The sequence below is a fragment of the Pipistrellus kuhlii genome, unplaced genomic scaffold, assembly GCF_014108245.1.
Source record: "Pipistrellus kuhlii isolate mPipKuh1 unplaced genomic scaffold, mPipKuh1.p scaffold_m20_p_4, whole genome shotgun sequence".
NCBI classification, from domain to species: domain Eukaryota; kingdom Metazoa; phylum Chordata; class Mammalia; order Chiroptera; family Vespertilionidae; genus Pipistrellus; species Pipistrellus kuhlii.
In genome coordinates, this window is record NW_023425540.1 from 8,425,894 (window position 1) to 8,450,517 (window position 24,624).

Genomic DNA, 24,624 nt, shown 5'->3' on the forward strand with positions numbered 1-24,624 from the left:
TCCCTTTATGAGCACAATTATGTTGTAGTTGAGACTTTATTGCTGTTTGTGTCACTGGGAGGAATTGACCTCCAGACCATTTGGCTGTGAGGACCAGCTGTGACTACAGTGGGAGAGCTGCTATGCAGGAGACACCCTATGGAGCAGGACTTGCTTTAGTGGGGCTTTGGTGCTCACTGGGTCTGTCCCTTGAATGTGTCACTTATGTGTAGAGGTGTAATCTGGTATAGTCTGACACTGACCACTGGATATATACTGGCTCTTGTGTTTCCAGGGAGCTGCAAAGTCAGCTACTGCCTGGGGCCACCCAGCAGAAGCTACAGAGAGATTTGAAGATCCCTCCTCTTTATATTGGGTTTGGAAGTGCCCAGATGAGGCCCAGCTGTGAAGCAAGGCAGGCTGGTGCTGGTGCTGGGTCTTAGGCCTTTTATTGATAGGTTTGGGACTCCCTGACCCAGCTGCAGCTTGTTTGAGAGATTTTAGCCTGAGCAAGGAAAGGCCATTCATATGCAAAAGCCACTGCACACAGCTTGTGTGGGATTGTAAATTGGATGAGGCGGGGTCTTTGGGAACCACTAGGGCGGAGCAAACAAATGGCTATCCGTCAGCTCTGGGGCTGGGTGGTCCCAGCATAAAAACAATGATCTCTGTAACGCCTCTGTCTAGGAGAAAGATGTCCCCATGTTCCTGCCTTGACACCAGACAATTCAGTTCCTCCTCTTATGTGTCTGTGTCCCCCAAAGCCTTGCCCTGGTGCTGGAGCTCAGAGAAAGCAGGACCTTGTAAGTTCAGTTCATGGTGCTGGCCTTTTAAGAGGAACAGCTGGCTCACCAGCAACCTCTGTATCACTGAGCCCCAATCTGAACTGGTTTTCACAGCCTGTAGTTCTTACTATCCGTAGGGACTTCTTTTCCCAGCTCTGAGAACCTGGGCTGGGGTCCAATGTGGTGCTGGGACCACAGAGACGATCTCCCTCCTGATTAAAAAAGTAGCCCATATGGGTGCCGGCCTAGCCCGTTCCACGCCTCTGCACCTTCTACCAGTCTCATTGTGCTTTCTTCTTTACTTCTCTAGTCGTAGGACTTTCATTCAGCCGGCTTTCCAGAGATTGTGGATGATGGTTGTTCTATTTTTTAGTTGTAGTTTTGATGTAGTTGTGGGAGGTGGCAAGTACAGGCATTTACCGATGCTGATGCTGCCACCTTCCAGTGGTTTCCTCTGTCAGTCACTTCTTGCTGGACTTTAATATATATATATATTATTGATTTCAGAGGGAGAAAGAAAAAAATCAGTGATGAGAATCATTGATCAACCCACTCCTATGTGCCCCCTACTGGGGATTGTGCCCCAAACCCGGACATGTGGCCAGAGGGGTAATCCATTGAACTATGACCTCCAGCCCAGCAGGGGTGGCTCGACCACTGAGCCACCCCTGCTGGGCTGGACTTTTTTATTATATAGGAAAGACCCACAAACTGTATGCTCATCTAAGGACAGAAAACTTGTCCCTTCTCCCCTTCTAGGTTGTTTGGCTAGCCTGCTAACTAAGTTGACTAATACAGATCATCAAGAGAAAAACAAATTTAATTTTGTATGGACAGGAGCCTATAAAAATAGGAAACTCCCAAAGTGACCAAAGCAGGCAGCTTTTATACCTTTTAGACCAGGAGACAATAAGTTTGTGAAGAATTGGCAAACTATAAAGAGATTTGGGCTTGCGGTAGCAGATTAATGAGGAAGTAATAATTTTTGTTTACAAAGCCTTCTCAACCTTAACTCCCTTCTCTGGTAATAAGGATGCTTCAAACCTCTTGGTCCAGGGAAGGGACCTTCAGGTGGAGATTTATTTCCTACTTTCAGGGGGCAAAAGAGGTTAGAATGCCCTTGTCCTGGCTGTTTCTTAAGTAACTTTAACTCCAAACAATTCATCTGCCAGTGGCATCTTCTGCTCTTCACTTGAACACAGTGAGAGAGAGTTATGCTGCATGCTCCAATGAAGTAATGCCCCGGTCCTGTCCAGGCTTTTGTTTGCACTCCTCACCCCTTTGTTCCCTTAGAACTTCTGTGATAGCACCTTTTGTCCACCTGCGATTTTTATCTGCATCTTTATAGGCTCATTTTGTTTGATAAGTTAGGTGGTTAAGATGTTATCCTTTTTATTCTGATGTAACTGCTTTGCAGTTTATTCTGATGTAATTGGAGGTCCAACCTTATAATGTACTAAAGGTCAACTTGGGAATTACATGAATGAGGTTGGCTTCACAATAATAACAGTCAGGCTGTTGGACCTCAAAGGGTGGGTGGGGATAAAAGGGAGAGATCAACCAAAGGACTTATGTGCACATATATGAGCCTAACCGGTGATCAAGGACAAAAGAGGGGTAGGGGCATGAGGGGGTGAGGTGGGGGATTGGAATGGGAGGTTGAGGACAAATATGTGATACCTTAACCAATAAAGAAATTAATAAAAAAAATAGCTAATATTTATTGAGTGTTTATTATGCTCCAGCTACAGTTCTAAGAGCTTTACTTTTATCCTTTTATTTAATCCCCATATCCTCTGAAGTAGACATTCCAATCATCCTCATTTTACAACAAAAAGGCGCCAAGATATTATGAAAATTCAAATTCATCTGGGGACAGTTTTAGGGCAAACTGCCAGGTGCTAGATGTTGCAAAATGCCAAGAGACCCACACATACACACACACACACACACACACACACACACACACACACACCATTTAGGACTCTGAAAAGAATAATTAAAAATGCTCCTCCACCCTACCCAGTATGGCTAAGTGAATGGAGCATAGGACTGTGGACTGAGGGGTCCTGGATTTGATTCCGGTCAAGGACATGTACCTTGGTTGTGGGCACATCCCCAGTAGGAGGTGTGCAGGAGGCAGCTGATCGATGTTTCTCATCGATGTTTCTAACTCTCTCTCTCCCTTTCTCTCTGTAAAAAAAAATCAATAAAAAATATTTTTAAAAATGCTCCTCCTCCACAGTTAAGCCTTTCTCATGGATTTATGATGACAGGAGAGCAGGAGAACTCAATTCTGGGAGGTTGCAAAATATGTTGTAATCTGGGGAGAGGCCTGCTGTGAACTATGGGGAAGATCTGATTCTAGGGAGACCTCCCCCAGCCGGCTAAGCTCAGATTCTCCCTTCTAACAGTGGCGCTCTGGGAAAACTCTATCTTGGCACTTGTATGCTGGATTGTTAATATTTGGTTTATTTAACTGTCTCCTCCACTAAAATAGCCTGAAGATAGAGGACACCTTTTATTTTTATTTTATTTTATTTTATTTATTGATGAGAGAGACACTACACACACATTGATTTGCTGTTCCACTTTTTTATACATTCATTGGTCTGTTCTTGTATGTGCCCTGGCATACTGGGATGACACTCTAACCAACTGAGCTACCCAGCCAGGGCGGCAGAGGACACCTTTTAATCTCTACACGTCGAGATTCTAACCCAGTACTACTTGGCACTTAATAGGCTTTTAAGCCCAGTCAGCGTGGCTCAGTGTTTGAGTACTCACTGACCTATGAACCAGGAGGTTGCAGTTTGATTCCCAGTCAGGGCACATGCCTGGGTTTGGGGCTCAGTCCCCAGTGTGGGGCATGCAGGAGGCAGCCCATCAATGATTCTCTCTCATCACTGATGTTTCTCTCTCTCCCTCTCTGAAGTCAATAAAAACATATTTAAAAAGAGTAATAGGACTCACATACAATCGTCCTGCTTTTCTTTGGATCCCTGGTATAGCTGAGACTCGTTAGTAAGCCAGAACAAATGGGAAAAGAAACCTGAGACAGATAGTTAGATGGCCATGCAGTTTGTAGCCACCTAGTAAATTCTATCTTCCTCCACTGTTTCCCAAAGTGTGGTACGCGAACCCCCATGGGTATGGGAAGAGTTTGGTGGGGGTACGCATTGCACCGGAGTTTGGTGGGGATATGCACTGCACCATGCTTAGCTGTGCCTAATCCTACGTTCTCATGAGTACGAGGGGTACTCGGCATTATGAAAATTATAGAAGGTGTACAGGTATGTCAAAAGTTTGGGAAACAATGCTAGTAAACCAAGGACACTTGAGAGTAAATGGTTTATATCTCTCTCTAACTAGAAGCTTAAATCACCAATCGGGGAGACGATAGCAACCCAACTAGTGCCATTTGTGTCAGCCAGACCCAAGGACAGATGAAGTTAAGAGAATAAAACGCATTTAGGCACATCTGCATAAAGCTGATGAGTAGTCTATTGGTTCTCCAATAAGATGACTCCTAAACTCCCAGCCTTTAAAAACCCTAAGAACAGCCTTTGCTGGTTTGGCTCAGTGGATATTGCAGGTTCGCTGGCCCAGGACAGGGTGTGTGCAGAAGGAAACCAATGGAAATGTTTCTCTCACATCGACACTTCTCTCTGTCTCTCCTCCCTTCTCTCTCTAAAAATCAATGGAAAAATATCCTCGGGTTGGACCTCAAAACGAAGGTCTCAGCAAATGCTCTCCCAGAAGCATGCTGGGTCCACGCCCCCCCCCCCCCCCCCCTCCGGCACATATCTGCTAAACTCTAAGGGATCCCAGAGACTTGCACCAGCTCATCCCGAGCTAAGCCCCTGAACGCTGACTTCTTAGTGAGCCAAAGCAGCCCAGCCTAGGCTTATTTCTCCTCCTGTTGTTTCTTCTATTCCAGGCCCCTTCTTGTTTCATTGTCCCCAGCTTTAATACAGGTTCTCTAAGAATCACCCAGATTCCTACTGTGAAATCCTTCCTGCACAAACCCCCACACAACCCCCCTGCGTTGTATATGATCACATTTCTGGATGCGTGTGAGAGTTATGCAAGATGCTGGGAGAACTGGGTGAAGGGTAAAGGAGGTCCCTCCATATTATTTCTTACAGCTGCCTGTGTACCTACAATAATCTCTGTCTAAATAATGTGGGGGTATTTCCGCAGCTGCAAGGGTTCAGGAATCTGGAGAAGGGGCTGCAACGTAAATTAACTAAACTGGACATGAAACATAAAATTGGAAGGCATTTTGGGGGATTCAGGGGAGGCTCCACTGTCTAGTGAAGTGGGGGCCCGGGATGTCCAGGCCCATGGCTTTTTATTGGCTGGGCAACACACTGGCCCTTTAGGAATGCAAACAGGTATAAACAGGAAAAGATGATCAGGTTAGGGGAAATGCCGTCAGCTGTTCCAGCAGCAGGTAATATATGCAGATTTTCAGCCTGGCTGAAGCCCCAGCATCCATCAGCCTTCTGATGAATGTTTTGCGTAATTATGACCTGCTGGGATTAGCCTCCAGCAAAATGAACAGTTTTAAAAACCAAACACATATAAATACACCTTCTTCCATCACCCCTGACTTTTTCCCCAGGTCCTCTGCTCACTCATCTCTGCCCAAATCATCACAGCAGCTTGCATATTAATATAGATTCGTGGGAGCATCGTTCAGAGAGAGAGAGAATTAGAAATAAGAAAGTGATGCGTGGAATATGAGATATGAGAGTTGAATATTTGAGAGGAAGTTCCGGGTGGATAATTACAACAGGCACTATCCTAGTTAATTGCCCAATTCAACCGACTGAACTGAAGTGCTCACTGGCCAGCAAGCAAGGCAATGGAATAGCTGGGAATGCTATTTCCAGAGTCCAAACCAGGCATTTGAAAGAAAATCAGGAACCTCGATGTTTAATGGATGAATGTCAAGTAATGGTCTTTTGCTATCGGCATGTTCTGTCTCCCTACCCCCCTGGCACAGTACATTCATGCCGTGTGCTAGCGTGAGGTCAAAACCAGCAGCTTCTTTTTGTCGCAGCACCTCTAGGACACTCACAATGTTTTTCTTCCTTCTAGCACATGTTTGTTGACGACCTGACAAAGCCAGTCTTGTAGGTGCTGATGGCGTATCAGTAAATAAATGCACTGTCTGTCCTCAAGAAGCTTGTGCATGGCAAGCAGACAGACAAGTGATAGTAATACAGAACTTTAAATGTTATAATTATGCTACAGTTGGACCTTAATGGGAGGGCCCCTCACTCAATGTTGGGTCATCAGGAAAAGGTCCCATTTCCAGTGAAAAACAGGAGTGATCGGTTAATCCAGGCAAATGGATGGGAGGTGTACATAGGGGGACTCGCTGCTCACGGAGGCATCTTTCTCTCTGAAGGAGCTCTGTTTTCCTTGCTTCCCTTGGTACCTTCATCTCCACAGACCCTAATGGTGTGCTACAGTCTTCTAAAGACCTCATCTTTGTTGCTTTTGATAGATTAGGACTCTGAATATTAAATATGGGTTATACTCTCTTAAGCATTTGTGGGTACAGAGTCTCCTAAATTTCAGAGGGTTTAAGTTTTAAAGGGCACTCTAATTGATTAAGGTGTTATATATGTGTCCTTATTCCCCCATAATCCCCCTCTCCTATTCTCCCCCACCCCCACACTCATGCCCTCACCCCCCTGTTGTCTGTATCCATTGGTTAGGCTTATGCGCATGCATACAAGTCCTTTGGTTGATCTCTCACCCTTACCCCCATCCTCCCCTACCTTCCCTCTGAGGTTTGATGGTCTGATCAATGCTTCTTTATCTCTGGATCTAGTTTTGTCCATCAGTTTATATTGTTCATTATATTCCATAAATGAGTGAGATCATGTGATAGTTATCTTTCTCTGACTGGCTTATTTCATTAGCATAATGCTCTCCAGTCCCAACCATGCTGCTGCTAATGGTAAGAACTTTTTTACCGCAGCGTAGTATTCCTTTGTGTAGCTGTACCACAGTTTTCTAGTCCACTCCTCTGCTGATGGGCACTTAGGCTGTTTCCAAGTCTTAGCTATGGTGAATTGTGCTGCTATGAACATATGGGTGCATATGTCCTTTCTTTTTAAAAAAATATATTTTATTGATTTTTTTACAGAGAGGAAGGGAGAGGCATAGAGAGCTAGAAACATCGATGAGAAACATCGACCATCTGCTTCCTGCACATCCCTTACCTGGGATGTGCCCGCAACCAATGTACATGCTCTTGACCAGAATCGAACCTGGGACTCTTCAGTCCGCAGGCCAATGCTCTATCCACTGAGCCAAACTGGTTTTGACTGCATATGTCCTTTCTAATTGGTGTTTTTAGTTTCTTTGGATATATTCCTAGAAGTGGGAATCACTGGGTCAAATAGAAGTTCCATTTTTAGTTTTTTGAGGAAACTCCAAATGTATACCCTAATTTTGAAGTATATTTAAAATGTAAGTATCCAATCTTAGAACAATGTGTAATGAGAACCTGCATTTAGGTGAGCATTAGTTTGGTGGCTGGGAAAGCCAGAGGCAGGAGTAGATATCAAGATGGACAAAGCCCTCACCACCTAGTGGGGATAGGAAGTCTCTGCAAAAATTTTATACAAGACAGTGGCTAAGAGTCAGAAGCAACTACTTTACAAACTATGTAGGCATTTAAGGTCTAAAACAGACATTTCCAAATGGCAAATGTTTTCATCTGGAGCAATGGCATCCACATTATGTTGGGCAAATGAGCCGAATGGATGAAAAAAATTACCATATGCTTACTATGTAACAGAATAAGTGAAAAGTTGTACGTCCTCTGGATTTATTCTCATATGGTATAACAAGTGAGGTAAATAACCCATTGGACACTTCTTTAAGCCAGTGTTTCTCATATCTTGGAACTATTGATGTTTGGGGCCATACTTCTATGTTGTAAAGAGTCATCCTGTGTAATGTACCGTTTTGGCAGCATCCTTGGCCTCTACCCACTAGATTACTCCCCTTTACCGTTGTAACCACCAAAATGTCTCCAGACACCCAACAGGGACAACACTGTCCTGTTGAGAACCACTGACTTTTTTTTTTTTTAAATATATTTTATTGACATTTTTACAGAGAGGAAGGGAGAGGGATAGAGAGCTAGAAACATCAATGAGAGAGAATCATTAACCAGCTGCCTCCTGTACATCCCCTACTGCCTGCAACCAAGATACATACCCTTGACTGGAATCGAACCTGGGACCTTTCAGTCCACAGGCCAACGCTCTATTCACTGAGCCAAACTAGTTTCGTCAAACCACTGACTTTTAAGCTTTGAAGAGAAAAAAGCAAACCCCTAAGACACACACACACACACACACACATGCACGCATGTATTTTAAAACAAGAGTTTAGTTTCCCCCCCAATTTTATTGTGTGATTGGCACCAGCAAGAGCTTTTCATGTATCCCACATGCATGAGTCAATTTAGCCATATATATCTATATATCTATATATCTATATATCTATATAGATATATATAGATAATTAACATGCAGCACTGTACATATTTAAATTATGTAGCATAATGATTTGTCTTACATGTGAAAGGATCTTAGTTTTAATCCTTATCAATTATTCGTGACTATCTGGAATCTGTCCCTCTGGTTGCACTAATCATGGTTCATTAGATTTTAGAAGACCTGGCTGTGTCTTCTCCTGTGTGTGACCTCTCCTGGGACAGGGCCATGTTTTACAGGGACATGACAGTGAGAGTCCATTGGTTGAATGACCTCTGGGCTAGTTAAACACAAGAGATGTTCTCAAAATAAGGGTCTCTCTGTGATTTTTTTTTCTCTTTAAGAATATGGAATATATGTTTTAGATTCATACTTTTTAAAAATGCATTTTTATTGATTTCAGAGAAGAAGGGAGAGAGAGATAGAAACATCAATGATGAGAGAGAATCATTGACAGGCTGCTTCCTGCAGGCCCCCTACACAGGATCAAGCCTGCAACCTAGGCCTGTGCCCTGACCTGGAATCAAACTGGCGACCTCCTGGTTCATAGGTCGATGCCTATAGGCTGGGCAAGATTCATAATTTTTTCCCCTCCTCTTAGATATGCCAATTAAAGTGAAAAGCAGTGACCTCTCTCACTGACGCCTCGGGATGGTTCAGCTTTAGGGGCAACGAGCCATTTTATGCTCTCTATTTCACTCCTCCTACTTCTAACCAGAACACACCTGCAGACCAAGTAACAGAACTCTGTGCATAGAGCAACTAAGTCCTTACGCTTCGGAGTCCTTGAGTGCGTTCGTCCAGCCCAGCCGAGGCCTGGCGGGGACACCCAGCCCCCAAGGGCACCGGGCACTGACGTTAGCACGCGGCTCTCTCTGGCCCAGCCTCTGGAGGGCACAGATGTGCGTTCCCTCTCAGGCCCTCACATGTCTCCTCGGGAGCTTAGCTCTCCTTCTCCGGCCAGAAAGGAAACACCAAACGCCCCCATCCCGCCCTTCCCCACCCCCTGGCTTCCCTCCCACTTCCTTTTCGTCCTCTCTGGTTGCAGAAATCCTGATTTTTTTCCTAGAGAGGTGGCGGATCGCAGGCGCCGGGCTGGGGTTACAGTACCCTCTCCAGTTCCAGGTGGGACGCTGGGGAGGAAATCACACGTTGTAAGCGGCTCCCCGGGGAGGGAGATCAAGTGCAGCCCAGCGAGCGCCGGCGCCGGGTCCGGCTGCAGGTCTGATTGGCAGGCGGGGGCCCCGGGGAGCGCGGGGCGGGCGCCCAGACAAAGAGGTTTCGGGGACGGTGCCACCGGGGTGGGTGCGGGGCCCCGGGGGTACCTGGCCGTGGAGCTCCTGCAGGGCATTTGGTGAGGTCGCTTTGCAGCCGGGACCCACCGATCGGAGGGCGGGCGCGCGGGCGGGCCATCGGAGGGGCGGGCGGGCGGGGAGGGGGCGCGGGGGCCGGGTGGCGGGGGCGGCCGTGTCGCCGTCACGTGGCCGCCTCCGCAGGGTTGGGGCTGTGCTTCCGGGTTGGAGCTCAGCAGCGCGGGGCCCCAGCCCGGCTCGGCCAGCGCGGCGTCCGTCCCCTCGCGGCCCCCGAGCGCCGCCCGCCGCGGCCCGGCCTCCCGGGAGGTGAGCGCGGCGCGGGCGCAGCGGGCGCGCCCAGGGCGCAGCGGGGAGGGGGCGCGGAGCTGCGGCGGCGATCGGGGGGTCCCCCCGGGACGGAGACATGTCAAGGGGAAGGGGGCGGGGTGGGCTGGGACCCGGGACCAGCCCGCTGGCCGGGGGCTGCGGCCGGGAGGGGAGGCACAGAGCCCGCAGGGCCTGCTTTCTCCTCTCTCTCCCCGGGGTCGGAGGACCGGGCGGGAATGGGGCCCCGCAGGGAGCAGGGGCCAGGCGGCAGCTGTGCGGATCACAGGACTTGGGGCTTTGGGGGGCGGGGAGGAGGGAGGGGGCGGCGGAGGTGGTAGGGGTCATTTCGGCCCGCCAGCTGGGAGGAAGGCGGGAGGTCACAGAGGACTCCCCATAGGGGTGCACCGAGAGAGAGGAGGCAGCTGGCCGCCCCAAGTGGTGCTTGGCCCTGGGTGGCATGCGGGGTGGCCAGCTGGGGACATAGGTGTATCGGACGGCTGCTGGGTGCTGGGCACCTGGGGGCCAAGCCTCTGGCCTGCGGGCCGGGGAGCCGGGAGAGGCGCGGGCGGCGGGCGGGGGATTTGAACTCGGGGCGGGATGACATTGTGCAGCCCGCGCCCATGGGCTCCGGCGGAGGCTATAAATAGCGGTCCGGGCACACGCCGGCCAGCCCCGGGCAGTTTGGGTGCCATCAGGGGCGGTAGCGGTGGGTTTGGCGAGGGCAGGCAAGCTGCCACCCTGAGCTCCGCAGGGTGCTGCGTCCTTGGTTGGTATGCCTCGCTTCAGAGGCTCCACTTGTTTACGGCGCAGGCGTCCTCTGTTCGCCCCATGGTGCTGGGCAGCCCTCCCGGGTCTGTTTTAGGGAGTCCCGTAAGGACAGGCTCCGTCCGGACACGTGGGGCCTGCGTGGCTACTGTTATTTAAATAAGTCCCAAGGAGGGTCAAGGGGGAAATGGGAGACATCTATAATACTATCAACAACAAAAATATACATTAAAAAATTAAAAAATGGGAAAAAATGCAACCCTTTTCTCCATCGCGCCCCTGTCACTTGCAAATCTTTTCGGGTGTTTTTTAGAAATCTTTTATTGCATGGGCAGTTTAGGATTACTGATCAGCAAGAGTACCTAGGCTGCATACCTTTGCTGATAGAATTAGTTTCCTGCAAGGCTACACAGCATGTCATTTTCAAAGGAAACTTCCTGAAACTCCTTGGAGACCATGTCCCATAGATACCCTGGGTTCAAGGCGCCTATCCCTGACTAGTCACTCATTCAACCAAAAACTGCTTGTTGTCTGCCTCTATATGGTGCAGGTCACTGCGCCAGAGGTAATACCAAAAGGAATAAAACGAGCAACAGAAATATTGTACCCCTTTTATTTCTCACAAAGCCCTATCAGGTAGGTGCTATTGTTATTATTTCCATTTTAAAGATGAGGTAGAGCCGTGGTCGGCAAACTGCTGCTCGCAAGCCACCTGCGGCTCTTTGGCCCCTTGAGTGTGGCTCTTCCACAACATACCACGGCCTGGGCGAGCCTATTTTGAAGAAGTGGCGTTAGAAGAAGTTTACGTTTAAAAAATGTGGCTCTCCAAAGAAATTTCAACCGTTGTCCTGTTGATATTTGGTTCTGTGAACTAATGAGTTTGCTGACCACCGAGTAGAGAGAAGTGAAGTGACTGGTTTGCTGAGGCCACACAGCCAGTATATTGCGGACTGGGGGGCTTCTGATCCCCAGTTCACCCTCTTAGCACCTCTGTCGTCCCCTCTCTCGGGTGCTTAACCTCAAAGGTTTTAGGGGAGATAGTTACCCAAACAGCTTCCATTAAAGGGGACCCTTGGCTGCCACACTAACCCCCCTTTTTTTCCAGTGTTGAGTTGGAAGTTTCCCCCGTTGCTTGAAAGCCATAGAAGCACACGGATAATAAACCAGCAGAGAGCTCTAAAGCGGAGACAGTGTGGTAATTACAGGGGAATACTATCTTTGGTAACAAGTGACAGCTTGCGCTAACGTGGTTCAGATATTTAATCTCTGAGTATCTTCCAGGGTCCTTTGTATTGGAGTTAGGCTTAGTGAGAGGGACTGTTCTGTGCACTGTGCTGTGTGTTCACAACTCGAATCAAGTGGGGTTTTGGGAGAAATTGACTTCTGCAGGCTTTGGCCCCATTGACATCTGATCAGGGATCTGCTTAACATTAAACTTCCGTTTTCCACGTAGGCAGGGCAAATCTAGACTCCAGGCCACGAAGTAGGTCTTCAGCTTTAACATATTGCAAAATTTCATCCCATCATAAATAAAATGTCTAGAGCCTAACAAAAAAGCTTTCCTATGCTTTAGTTATTCATTTATTTGTTAAAATATATTTTTATTGATTTCAGAGAGGAAAGGTGAGGGCGAGAGAGGTAGAAATGTCAGTGATGAGAATTATTGCTCAGCTGCCTCCTGCACGCCCCCTACTGGGGATTGAGCCAGAACCCCCGCATGTGCCCTTGACCGGAATCGAACTGAGGATCCTTCAGTCCGCAGGCCGCTGCTCTATCCATTGAGCCAAACAGGCTAGGGCTGTGCTCCTTTCATAGAGGAGCAGACTGAGGCACAGAATCAGGACAAACAGTGAGTGAGTGGCAGATGTAGGCTCTATGATTGCTAGCTTTGTGTTTTCGCAGATGAGGTCTGGGCAAGCTTTGTCAGCCCCCGAAGGACAGAGTTTGTTGGGGATTAGGGTGACCAAAAAGGCAGTGATTCTCAACCTTCCTAACGCTGTGACCCTTTAATACAGCTCCTCATGCTGTGGTGACCCCCAACCATAAAATTATTTTCATTGCTACCTCATAACTGTAATTTTGCTACTGTTATGAATCGTAATGTAAATATCTGTGTTTTCCGATGGTCTTAGGCGACCCCTGTGAAAGGGTCGTTCAACCCCCAAAGGGGTCTTGACCCACAGGTTGAGAACTGCTGCAATAAGGGAAGGTTAGGAGAGGACTAGAAAATCTCCCTTTAGACAAGAAGTATCTTTTATATACCTTGTTTCTCCCTTGGTTCTTGGCATGGATTCAGAGAATGTTTCCAATGAATGTTTTGAATCATTTGCTCTGCGTTCTCAGCTGTGAATGACACCAGCAGTGACCTATGAGTGAGTGAGGAGAGTATTTATGGGACTCAGGAATGCTTTAGGACTAGAATGAAATGACATAATGTGGAAACACTTTGAAAATATAAAACCTATTAAAATGCGAAGGCTTTTTCTTGTGCATTTTTGACTGCATGTCTGAACACATCTTGCATGCTCCCTCTGCTTTAACTTTTTGCTCACATTACTCTCTCCCATCTCGATCGCCTTTCCCTTCCTTTAAACTAAATTATTGATTTTTAGAGAAAGATATTTTCTTTTTAAATTAAATCTTTATTGTTGAAAGTATTACATATGTCCCCCTTCCCCCCACTGGCCCTTTCTAGCCCACTCCCACCACCTGCCCGCCCAGCCCAGGCCTTCACCACCCTATTGTTTGTGTCCATGGGTTATGCATATATGCATACAAGTTCTTTGATCTCTTCCCACTAGAGAGAGAGATTTTATTTATTGGTTTCATTTATTGATTTTATTGTTCTACTCATTAATGCATTCACTGGTTGACTCTTGACTATGTCCCAACTGGGAATCGAACCTGCAGCCTTGGTGTTTCGGGATGACACCCTAACCAACTGACCGACCTGGCTGGGGCTTTTCCCTTCTCCTTTTTGCACCCTGTTGGAAGACATGATTTCCTTTGATCCCTCCGAGAACTTTGGACTTGTGTTACTCAGCTTGGGAGTGTTATTACTTGTTGATTTTTCTTATCTCTGAGCATATATGACCTATTCCAGTTGATTCTTCAGATGCTCCTAATGGCTGTGCCTCTGAGGCTCAGCCTTCAGTACATGGTTGTTGACTGAAAGTTCATTTTAAGAATCAGCACCACTTGGATTGAGGAGTTCCATTCTCAGTGTTGCAAGAAGATGCTTCTGGGAGTTGTGGCAGAGTTCTAAGATCCTCCCCCCCACCCCCCCCTCTTCCTCTGGAGGTGGGAGGAATGTTATGGGATTTGCTGGGACTGGGTGCTGGGCACTGGGGGCCCATGTGATGGCTCAGAGAGTCCACAGACAGTGGAATCAGCTGAGCTTGACTGATCGAGTTCCAGGTCCTCTGCTTCTTGCCAATTTTAAAGGAAAAGAGAAGAAGGATGGGGAGGGCATTGGAAATCCTGGGGATGAAGGGGACTTTCCATGAACTCCTGGGGATCTGTCCCCGAAGCCTAGTTCAATAACAGCCAAGGTCAATGGCACGTCCCTCAGCCTGGTTAGAGCTGGCAAAAAGTGACCACTTGTGAGGATCACTGTCAGAAGAGCTCCGATTACACCCTAATCTCCAAGCACACACTGGAATTTCTCTCTTTTTTTATTGGAGTGTTATCCCACACACGTTTAATTTTCTTGAGACGTGCACCTGGCAGCTATGTGTCTTGCAACCATCTAGTCTCAGTTCGAGGGCTCGCACAGGATGAGCATCCTGCCTCACTGAGTGGGATGGCGTGTTTGCTGTGCAATGTGCATCTAAACCAGTGACTACTGCCCAGCCAACGTGTCTCAGCGGTTGAGCATTGATCTTTGGACCAGGGGGTCAAGGCACATGCTGGGGTTGTGGGCTTGATCCTGAATGTGGGGCACGCAGGAGGCAGCTGATCAATGATTTTCTCTCATCATTGATTTATTTTTTTTGAAAAATTTAAATATATTTTTATGATGATTTTTTTTTTTTTTTTTTTTTTTTTTTTTTTACAGAGAGGAAAGTTAGGGCTCATCATTGATGTTTTTAATCTCTCTTCCTCTCCCTTCCTCTCTGAAATAAATAAAAATATATTAAAAAATAAAATAAACAAGTTACTATTGCACCGCACAGTATTTTAGATATTAGAAGGAAAAGTCAAGGGTAACTTTGAATATACACATTATTTTGCAGGACATGCAGACTTAGAAATAATTTTCAGGTAAGAGGGGACTGGACTCTATGGCAATTTTTAAAAAAAACTTTCCAGCTACATTAAGGATCAATTACACGGATGTGATCTAAGCTCTGCATCGAGGAGTGAGTTTATAACAATTTAAGTGGGAACATGGATTTCAACCCTTCAATACCTGGATTGGGAACAAACCTTTGAAGTCAGTAAAAGACTTGGCGAAGAAATTCATTGTAGGTGCCCACATAGAACTGTATTATTCCAAGCGCTTTGGATTAGTCTGTTTTTAATGTGTTTTTTTTTTTTTTTTTTGATGTTCTAAAAACAAAGTATGTTTTTCTCAGCACATAAATATTTTATTCTCTTTTCTTTTAGTGATTTACCTTCAAGAAAGCTGGGGGACTCGGCAAGTTGGGGACCGCTGAGAACATGGCCAACCTCCTGAGAACAGTGGTGACCGGCTGCTCGTGCCCTCTCCTCAGCAGTCTGGGCTCCTGTAAGGCTGTGCCCGGGAAGAAGGAGTTTTTACGAACCTTCCACACGCATCAGGCGCTGTGGTGTAAATCCCCTGCCAAACCAGGTACAGTCTCACTTCGGCGTGTGTGCAGCAAGCCTCCCGGTTCCCGGAGCAGGTAGCTCTCCGAGGGTGGAGAAAGGCAGAGCATGCTGCTTCCAGCCTGCAGCTATGGACCGTCAATGTGCATAAAGGGAGCTAATGAGCCTTTTTCTTAGGAGAAGTTCCAGATTGTCAGTACTAACGGAGGAGAAAAGGTAATAAATAGAGAAAGAAAAAGGGCAAACCAGCGGAATTGAGCCCTGGGAGGTAATGTTCACAGTAACCACTTGTCCTAACAGCTCTTTCCCTGTCCTGGTCAGTATTTTTTTTTTTTTTTTAATATATTTTATTGATTTTTCACAGAGAGGAAGGGAGAGGGATGGAAACATTGATGAGAGAGAATCATCGATCAGCTGCCTCCTGTACACCCCCCCACTGGGGATGTGGCCACAACCAAGGTACATGCCCTTGACCGGAATCGAACCTGGGACCTTTCAGTCCTCAGACCGACGCTCTATCCACTGAGCCAAACTGATTTCGGCTCCTGGTCAGTATTGGAGAATTGTGCCATATGAGGCACATCTGTCTGCCTTGTTTAGGAACTAAGCGCATTGCTTCATCTGTAGCAGCGCTTCTCCGCTGAGCAAGCGGCAGCGTTGGCTCAGTTGCTCGGTTAGAAACGTTGGAGTCTGCCGAGGTGCAGGTCAGCCCTGCCTTGTATGGAGAATCTGTCCTCTCCTCCCCGCCACCGCTGCTGCCATTCCGGTCCAAGCCACCATCAGCTGTCACCGGTCTTCTAGATGACCTCTGTGCTTTCTGCCTCTGTCCCCCTGCAGTCTGTCCCGTATCTGACAGCGGCCGTACTCTTTTTTAAAAATGAAAACACATCCCTCTTCTACTCAAAATTTGCCTCTAGCTTTCTAGCTCATTCATGATAAGAGCGGAAGCCTTTTTGTGCTCTCCACAGCTCCCCTTCTGTTCAGGGGGGCAGGCCAGGGGGATGACAGGTCAAAAGGGGGGGCCCTTCCTCACGGAGTCAGATAGGTCCCTGTAAGCACCGTCCCCAAAGGCCTTCCCAGCTCTGGCTGCTCCTCACCGGCAAGATCACAGACCAGTGGCCATAGGCACTGCCAGGGAGACGTGGGCACTTCGTCTTGCATCCCAGATGGCAGCGTTCTCAACCAAAACTGGCATCTGTCTCTAAGCTGGAGGGCCAGGATGGGCATCCGGGGGGCACCCAGAGGTCTCTGCCAGGTGGAAGGACACCCTCTTCAGGCTAAGTCTGTAGGACTGACGCGGCGTGTTGACCCCTAACCTCCGGGGCTTTGGGGATTCTCACGTCTGCTGGAGTGGATTTCACAGCCTTCCCGTGTTCTCCCACGGCGACTCCTGTTGGCAGGGTACCCGCCCCTGGGAGTCCTCCACTTTGGCTTCAGATATTAAAGCTGTTTCCTAGAAAGCCAGGTTATCTGGTGTGACACAGTCATGGCTAAAGTAAAGAAAATAACCTCCTAAAAGCCAGGTTATCTGATGTGACACAGTCATGGGTAAAGTAAAGGAAATAACCTCCTAAAAGCCAGGTTACTCGGTGTGACACAGTCATGGGTAAAGTAAAAGGAAATAACTGCCCTGTGGGCCTGACAGTGGTCCTTGTGAGTAAACGCACAGGCACCCACAGCTCTGTATTCATGATATGTAAGACTTTGTTTATTTTTTATTTCTGACTCTGGACTATTTCCTAGGGCAGTTCCTTTTTATCTTAAAAGATAAGGATTTTGGCCTAGCCGGTGTGACTCAGTGGATAGAGCATCAGCCTGTGGACTGAAGGGTCCCGGTTTCAATTCTAGTCAAAGGCACATGCCCGGGTTGCGGACTTGATCCCCAGTGAGGGGCATGCAGGAGGCAGCCGATCAGTGATTCTCTCATCATTGATGTTTCAATCTCTCTCCCTCTCCCTTCTTCTTTGAAATCAATTAAAAAATTATATATATGTGTCTTTTATTATATATGTATGTATATATGTGTGTGTGTATGTGTATATATATATATATATATATATATATATATATATATATACATACATACATACATACAGCCCTGACCGGTTTGGCTCAGTGGATGGAATGTCAGCCTGCCGACTGAAAGGTCCCCAGTTCAATTCCTGTCAAGGGCATGTACATTGGTTGCGGGCACATCTCCAGTAGGGGGTGTGCAAGAGGCAGCTAATTGATATATTTCTCTCTCATTGATGTTTCTAACTCTCTATCCCTCTCCCTTCCTTTCTGTAAAAAGTCAATAAAATATATTAAAAATATAAATAAAATACAAGGATTTTATTTTTCCTTAATAAGGGCACAATTTTATTATCACATTGAAAAGCATGAAAAGTCATTCCAGTCACCATATTTTCTCAAAATTTTCACTTTAAAAATTTTTTTTCTTTTTTTACAGATGCTTTGTTCAAATAATGAGCCAGACAAGGTCCATATGTTGTATTTCACTTCCTTGTTGTTAGGTCTCTTTTAATCTATAGTTCCCTTCCTCTCTTTCTTTTTTGGATTTTTTTTCCTTTATTGATTAAAGTATTGCATATGTGTCAACGCTCAATCAGTGACCCATGCCAATCAGGCTATTTCTCTTTTTTTGGAAAACCTTATTTATTGACATATATATATATATATAGAGAGAGGAAAGGAGACAGAGAGAGAAACATTGATTTGTTGTTCCACCCATTCATGCTTTCTTTGATTGATTGATTGTATGTGTCAGGGAGGGATCAAACCCACAATCTTGGCACATGGAGATGATGCTCTAACCAACTGCACTATCTGGCTAGGGCCTATCATTTTATTTTTGTTTATTAGAATTAATTTGAAGAGTGGAGTTAGCATGTTGAGTGGTCTAAACTAGTCATGTGTCTTGAAGAGAGCCATTTGTTAAATAAGATATATAGAGTTTTCAGGAGAGTGAGCATAAAAATTCACCTATCAAAAAACAAACAAACAAACAAAAAGGTCAAAGAGTCAAGATTCTGAATCAGGAACATCATTTTGAACAGTGACTTGTAGGTACAGTCTACTTTGAACACCTTGCCCATATCCATTTTCTGAAGTCTGTTATTGAAACATTGCTTACCAGATGTTCCTTTTTTAATTTTTTATTTATTTTATCTTTGTCTAGGAATTCCATATAAGCAGCTGACTGTTGGAATCCCCAAGGAAATTTTCCAAAATGAGAAGCGAGTGGCACTGTCTCCTGCAGGCGTCCAGGCCTTGGTCAAGCAGGGCTTCAATGTTGTGGTGGAATCGGGTGCTGGCGAAGCGTCCAAATTCTCAGACGATCACTACCGAGCAGCAGGTGCCCAGATCCAGGGGACAAAGGAAGTGCTGGCCTCGGATTTGGTGGTCAAAGTAATTATCTCCCCCACCCCCCTGTTATGGCATGGGGACTTTCCAGACTCTTTGCATGGAAATATTAACCGTCTCTGTCCATGGTTAGAGCTTTTCACATTTCAAACGATGCCTTTTTCTCAAGAAATGATTGCATGTTGTGAATATTCATGTTTAGGCCTGTGCTCTGTATTTAACCATGAAAAGAGAAAAAAACGATCCTCCGTTGTACACTGGCTGTGTGGAAGTCCCCTTTTAACTGGTGAGGGACGTTTGCACCCCAGGGGTCATACGTGTCCCAAATGTGCACAGGTGAGCACCCCACAGCTGCTGAAGGAGAAGGAAGTCGTGGAGCTCCTCCTGGGACTGACTGTGCAGCGATCTTGGGAAGGAGCCAGGTTTTAGCTGACGTCAGTGCTATTTTTAGGAAGGGCAGGATTGTCCTGGAGAAAGCAGCAGCGGGCCGAGTGACGAGGAGCCCGTCTACTTTATTAAAAAAGCTCTCAGATGTAGTAGAAATTGATTGAACTTGAGCAGTAAATCTCATATACGGAAAGGCAGAGAGGCTGTGTTATGAGTGTAGCAGGGATAATTATTAGAGTTGAACATTAATTTAAATTCCTAAGCCTGCAACCAAGGCAGGCAGGGAAGTATGGATTCTATGAGCATGATTATCAGGTTAAATAAGCTCCTCACTTTCAAGATCAGATTTTTTTTTTTTTTTTAAATATTTTATTGATTTTGTACAGAGAGGAAGGGAGAGAGAGTTAGAAACATCGATGAGAGAGAGTCATCAATCAGCTGCCTCTTGCACACCCCCTACTGGGGATATGCCCGTAACCAAGGTACATGCCCTTGACCAGAATCGAACCCGGGACCTTTCAGTCCCCAAGCCGATGCTCTGTCCATTGAGCCAAACAGGTCTTGGCCAGATTTTTTTTGTTTTGTTGTTGTTGTTAATTTCTCAGGAATACACACACACACACTTTTTTTTTTTTTTTTTTTTAACAAAAACTTCACTCTCTTGATAGGGTCTTAAGTAGTGGTTCTTGCAGAAGACACAAAAACTTTTGTTTTCTATAGAAAATGAGAAGTAAAATGCATGACATGGAGATAAACTGTAATTTAGCTAAAGCTTCTGTAGGTGTGCAGATACTTGGTGATATAACTTGGTAGAGTAAAGAAGCTTAGGAAAGATAGAAAACTCACGGTAACCCATTCTGATGTGGATGTTGGGGATGGTAACGTTTTGCGATGTCTCACACAAAAGCCTCTGTGTGACGCACATGCGTTGTGGTAATGCTCTGTTTTCCTTGTAGGGATTTGCAATGTGTGAGCATGCTGAAGGCACTGGGGATTCTGTGATATGGAAACACTATCCTTGCACTAATAAACGGCTTGATCCGAGGGCTTCTCTTTCCATCAAGCTTGCTAATGTCCCGAGAAACCAGTGGTCTGAAAGCACATTCAAGGGAACATTCCATTGGCTTCACTCCAATGCCGACAGTCTCAGCCCAGCATTTGATAGGGGCCGGTAGAATCAATGTAAAATTGTCCCCTAATTTTTATTAAATCTGTATTATAGACAAGAGGCCTGGTGCACATAATTCATGCACTGGGGGTGGGGGTAGGGTTGGGGTGTCCCTCAGCCCAACCTACACCCTTTCCAATCTGGAATCTCTGTGGGATCAGGCCTAAACCGGAAGTCGGACATCCCTCTCACAATCTGGGACCACTGGCTCCTAACCACTCATCTGCCTGCCTGCCTGACTGATTGCCCCTAACCGTCTCTGCCAACTGGCCTGATTACCACTTAACTGCTCCCCTGCTGGCCTGATTGCCCCCAACTGCCCTCCCCCACCGACCTGATTGACCCCAACTGCCCTCCCCTTCCAGCCTGATTTCGCCCCTAACTGCTTGTTCCTCCTTGCCAGCCTTAACACACCCCTAACTGCTTGTTCTTCCTCTCTGGCCTGATCACATCCCTAACTGCTTGCTCCCTTGCCAGCCTGATCACCCCTAACTGCCTCTGCCTTGGCCCCCATGGCTTTGTCTGGAAGGAAGTCGGACATCAGAAGATGTCTGGTCAATCTGGTCTAATTAGCATGTTACCCTTTTATTAGTACAGATTCTCATTGAGGAGAGAGAGACCTTGTCAGATTGTCTTAATTAAAGACCAGAACCTGAAATCATATGCATCCAAGATCAACAACCGAAATGGGAATAACAGACAAAGGGGTCTCATAGGTCAACTGAGACAAAATGCTGTGAAATGAAAATATTGACCCAGTATTGGTGGGTGTATTTCCTTTAACACTTACTCCCAGCGCTGTTTTCTCTATGCTTACTTGCCTGAAAGCATTACTGTGGACTGGGAGCTAAACATTCATTGAAGATTGATTTTGAACTTGGATATAAAACACATTTCAAAACACTTGTAAAATGGAATTTAAAATGTGGACATTTGGAACCTTCAGGCATGTGGAGTGTGTGCATTCATTGATGGATTTGGTACTTCTTAACAGAAGAGACTTTACTGTAGCTTTTTGCTTCAACCCAGTTCAGCAAGGCTACCGCTTTGCTTTCACCTATAAATATTCATCTGCAAATTTTTTTAATATATATATTTTATTGATTTTTTTTACAGAGAGGAAGGGAGAGGGATAGAGAGCTAGAAACATCGATGAGAGAGAAACATCGACCAGCTGCCTCCTGCACACCCCCCACCGGGGATGTGCCCACAGCTAATATACATGCCCTTGACCGGAATCGAACCTGGGACCTTTCAGTCTGCAGACTGATGCTCTATCCACTGAGCCAAACCGGCTTTGGCTTCACCTGCAATTTTAAGGCAACATAAATTTATCCATACAGCCAGGAGATTTTAGTTTATAATGTTCTTAACTTCTCAACATCCCACAAGTTTGTGTTTGTCAAAATCTGCAAGAATTGTATCTTTGAATACACAGCCAAAACTTCCTGTTTATTCCAATGTCTCTTAAAAAAAAAAAAATATATATATATATATACACACACACACACACACACACACACATATATATATATGTTTTTACAGAGAGGAAGTGAGAGGGATAGAGAGCTAGAAACATCAATGAGGGAGAAACATTGATCAGCTCCCTCATGCATACTACCTACCGGGGATGTGCCTGCAGCCAAGGTACATGCCCTTGACCGGAATCGAACCTGGGACCCTTCAGTCCGCAGACTGACGCTCTACCCACTGAGCCAAACCGGTGTCGGCCAATGTGTCTTAATTGTGTCAGAGTGACCTGCATAGTTTGCCACTGCTCCATAGCTCATTGTCAAACCTGCCGAGGCACTATTTTTAGTTGCATGTGCTCTTTCCTCAGTCCAGGGTAGATGTCACAGGTCCCCGTGTGCCTTACCTAGCACAGGAATGCAGCCAGACATTTATTGCTGAAAGATCACTCCTGGAGTATTCCTGGCACGCTATTTAAATCGTCTTCTTTACTTCAAAGTCTGATAAAGGTATTTGCCTTTGTAATCGGTGATTTGGCTCTTTTCTCAGGTGCGGGCCCCCATGCTTAATCCAACGTTAGATATCCACGAAGCCGACCTTTTAAAGTCTTCGGGAACACTGATTAGCTTCATTTATCCAGCCCAGAACCCAGACTTGCTAGATAAACTTTCCAAAAGGAAAACGACCGTTCTGGCGATGGACCAGGTTCCACGAGTCACGATTGCTCAGGGGTATGACGCGCTGAGCTCCATGGCCAACATTGCTGGGTAGGTTCCCTCCTGTTTCGTTTGGACAGCAGAATGGTGGATGTTACAGAAGGTGCTCACTGTAGCTCTTCTCTCCGGGGGGGATTGTACTCGGGATTGGTGGAGAGTGCAGCCTTTGAGAGTGTACTGCAGTTCTTTTTAAGACTTTTGAAATCAGTATATATCTTTAATTGATTTCAGAGAGGGAGGGAGAGGGGGAGAGAAAGAGAAACGTCAAGGATGAGAGAAGATTATCGATGGGCTGCCTCCTGCACGCCCCACACTGGGGATGGAGCCCGTAATCTGGGCACGTGCCCTGACTGGGAGTCAAACCGGGACCTCCTGGTTCATAAATTGATGTTCAACTGCTGAGCCATGCTGGCTGGGCAGGACTCTTTTTATTGTTTCCCTGTCATCAGGTAGGAAATGGTTCTTCACACTGTACTCTGTTGTACTCTCCTTTGTCATCTTCCTGGGTAGGAGGCAAGTAGTATTTTCTTCTTTAAAAAAATATGTTTTATTGATTTTGTTACAGAGAGGAAAGGAGAGGGAGAGATAGTTAGAAACATCGATGAGAGAGAAACATCAATCAGCTGCCTTCTGCACATCCCCTGTTGGGGATGTGCCCACAGCCAAGGGACATGCCCCTGACCAGAATCGAACCTGGGACCCTTGAGTCCGCAGGCTGACACTCTATCCTGAGCCAAACCGGCTAGGGCCAAGTAGTATTTTCTTGCAGCAAAGGAAATGACTGTCAGATTATTTGTATGAAGAATTTACTGTATTTCATATATGTGTGTATACATGCATATGTTAGGTTGAAATTACTGTTTTTCCCCCCCAGCTTTACTGAGCTGTAATTGTCACATAACATTGCGTAAGTTTAAGGTATAAACATAATGACTTGATACATATATATATATATATATATATACTGTGAAATGATTACCACAATCAGCTTAGTTAACATCAATTGCTGTTTTATAGTAAAAAATGGTTGGATAGTGACAGTTTTCATGCTTCAATCTAGTATAGCAGAATCACATGAGCAGATTCACCATTTTAATTAGCTTTTACTTCCATAAATTCATGAAATATTTAATGAATAGGAAAAATGTCTGCACTTGCAGACATCTGGTGTCAAAACCTGTGTTGCTAACTGAAGGCTAGCTGTGTCCTCTAACCTCTGAGGCCAAGAGGGCAGTGAACTTGCCTGCCGGAGCGCCGGTGCGCGTGCCTGCTGCCCGCAGTGCTGTGCGAGGATCGCAGGGCCTCTCTGCCCAGAGGACTGGCTGGCTGTGCAGTCCGCCTGCCCCCGGGGAGGGACAGGAATAGCTCCCCGAGGGCGTTGTGTTGCTCACTTGGCTGGAGAGGGTGAAAAGTCTGGAAATCAGATGCTGCTTATGAAATCAGCTCAGCTAAGAAACGAGCTCAATTAGATAGATTTTAAGCATGAAAACTATTAGTAGTGACAATTTGCTAGTATGAATGAGGCACCCACAAGTGAAAATGTTTAAAAAACAAACAAACAGTGCTTAAAAAAATAAAATAAAGAATAACCTGAATAAATTCTGACCGATGAGCTGAAAGCCTTCTTAGGTTTTACATCTTAGGTGTAGCGTAGCAGATATGCCACAGATTCTGCTTTGAGTGCCAGCCATGCACTGTGGATGTAAATAAGACACAATAAACAAAAATGACAAGGTGAAAACACGTTTTGTTGTCCTTCGTGTAATATGACAAGTGGTTGGTTTAAAGACATTTTTGTGTGTGATATAAATGATATACCAAGGAGCACAATACATTTTTGTTATATTTATTTAGTTTGTCGAAGAATTATGTTATGCAATGAGGGACTTAAACTTTTTTAGAAAATGTGCAATGTAAACTTTTTAAAAATATGTTTTTATTGGCTTTTTTTTTAGAGAGAGAGAGAGGAAGGGAAAAAAGAGAGAGGAAGGGAGAGGCATAGTGAGATAGAAACATCAATGAGAGAGGGACGTCATCAATCGGCTGCCTCCT

At 46.0% G+C, this 24,624-nt stretch overlaps 1 protein-coding gene across 3 annotated transcripts in view; it reads left to right on the top strand.

The window, feature by feature from the left end:
* Nucleotides 1-9,331: 9,331 nt before the first annotated feature.
* The window catches only part of NNT (nicotinamide nucleotide transhydrogenase), an 82,464-nt gene continuing 67,171 nt past the window's right edge, over nucleotides 9,332-24,624 (top strand). Inside the window, exons 1-4 of one of the 3 annotated variants that reach the window (XM_045571119.1) lie at nucleotides 9,332-9,418; nucleotides 15,286-15,490; nucleotides 18,647-18,876; nucleotides 22,406-22,623. In XM_045571119.1, the coding sequence (XP_045427075.1) occupies nucleotides 15,340-15,490; nucleotides 18,647-18,876; nucleotides 22,406-22,623 (599 nt within the window). In that variant the 5' untranslated portion in view covers nucleotides 9,332-9,418; nucleotides 15,286-15,339. Of the gene's footprint in view, nucleotides 9,419-9,497; nucleotides 9,516-9,762; nucleotides 9,913-15,285; nucleotides 15,491-18,646; nucleotides 18,877-22,405; nucleotides 22,624-24,624 lie in introns of those variants that run through there. The other 2 variants (XM_036409750.2, XM_036409748.2) reach the window with 2 other exon arrangements.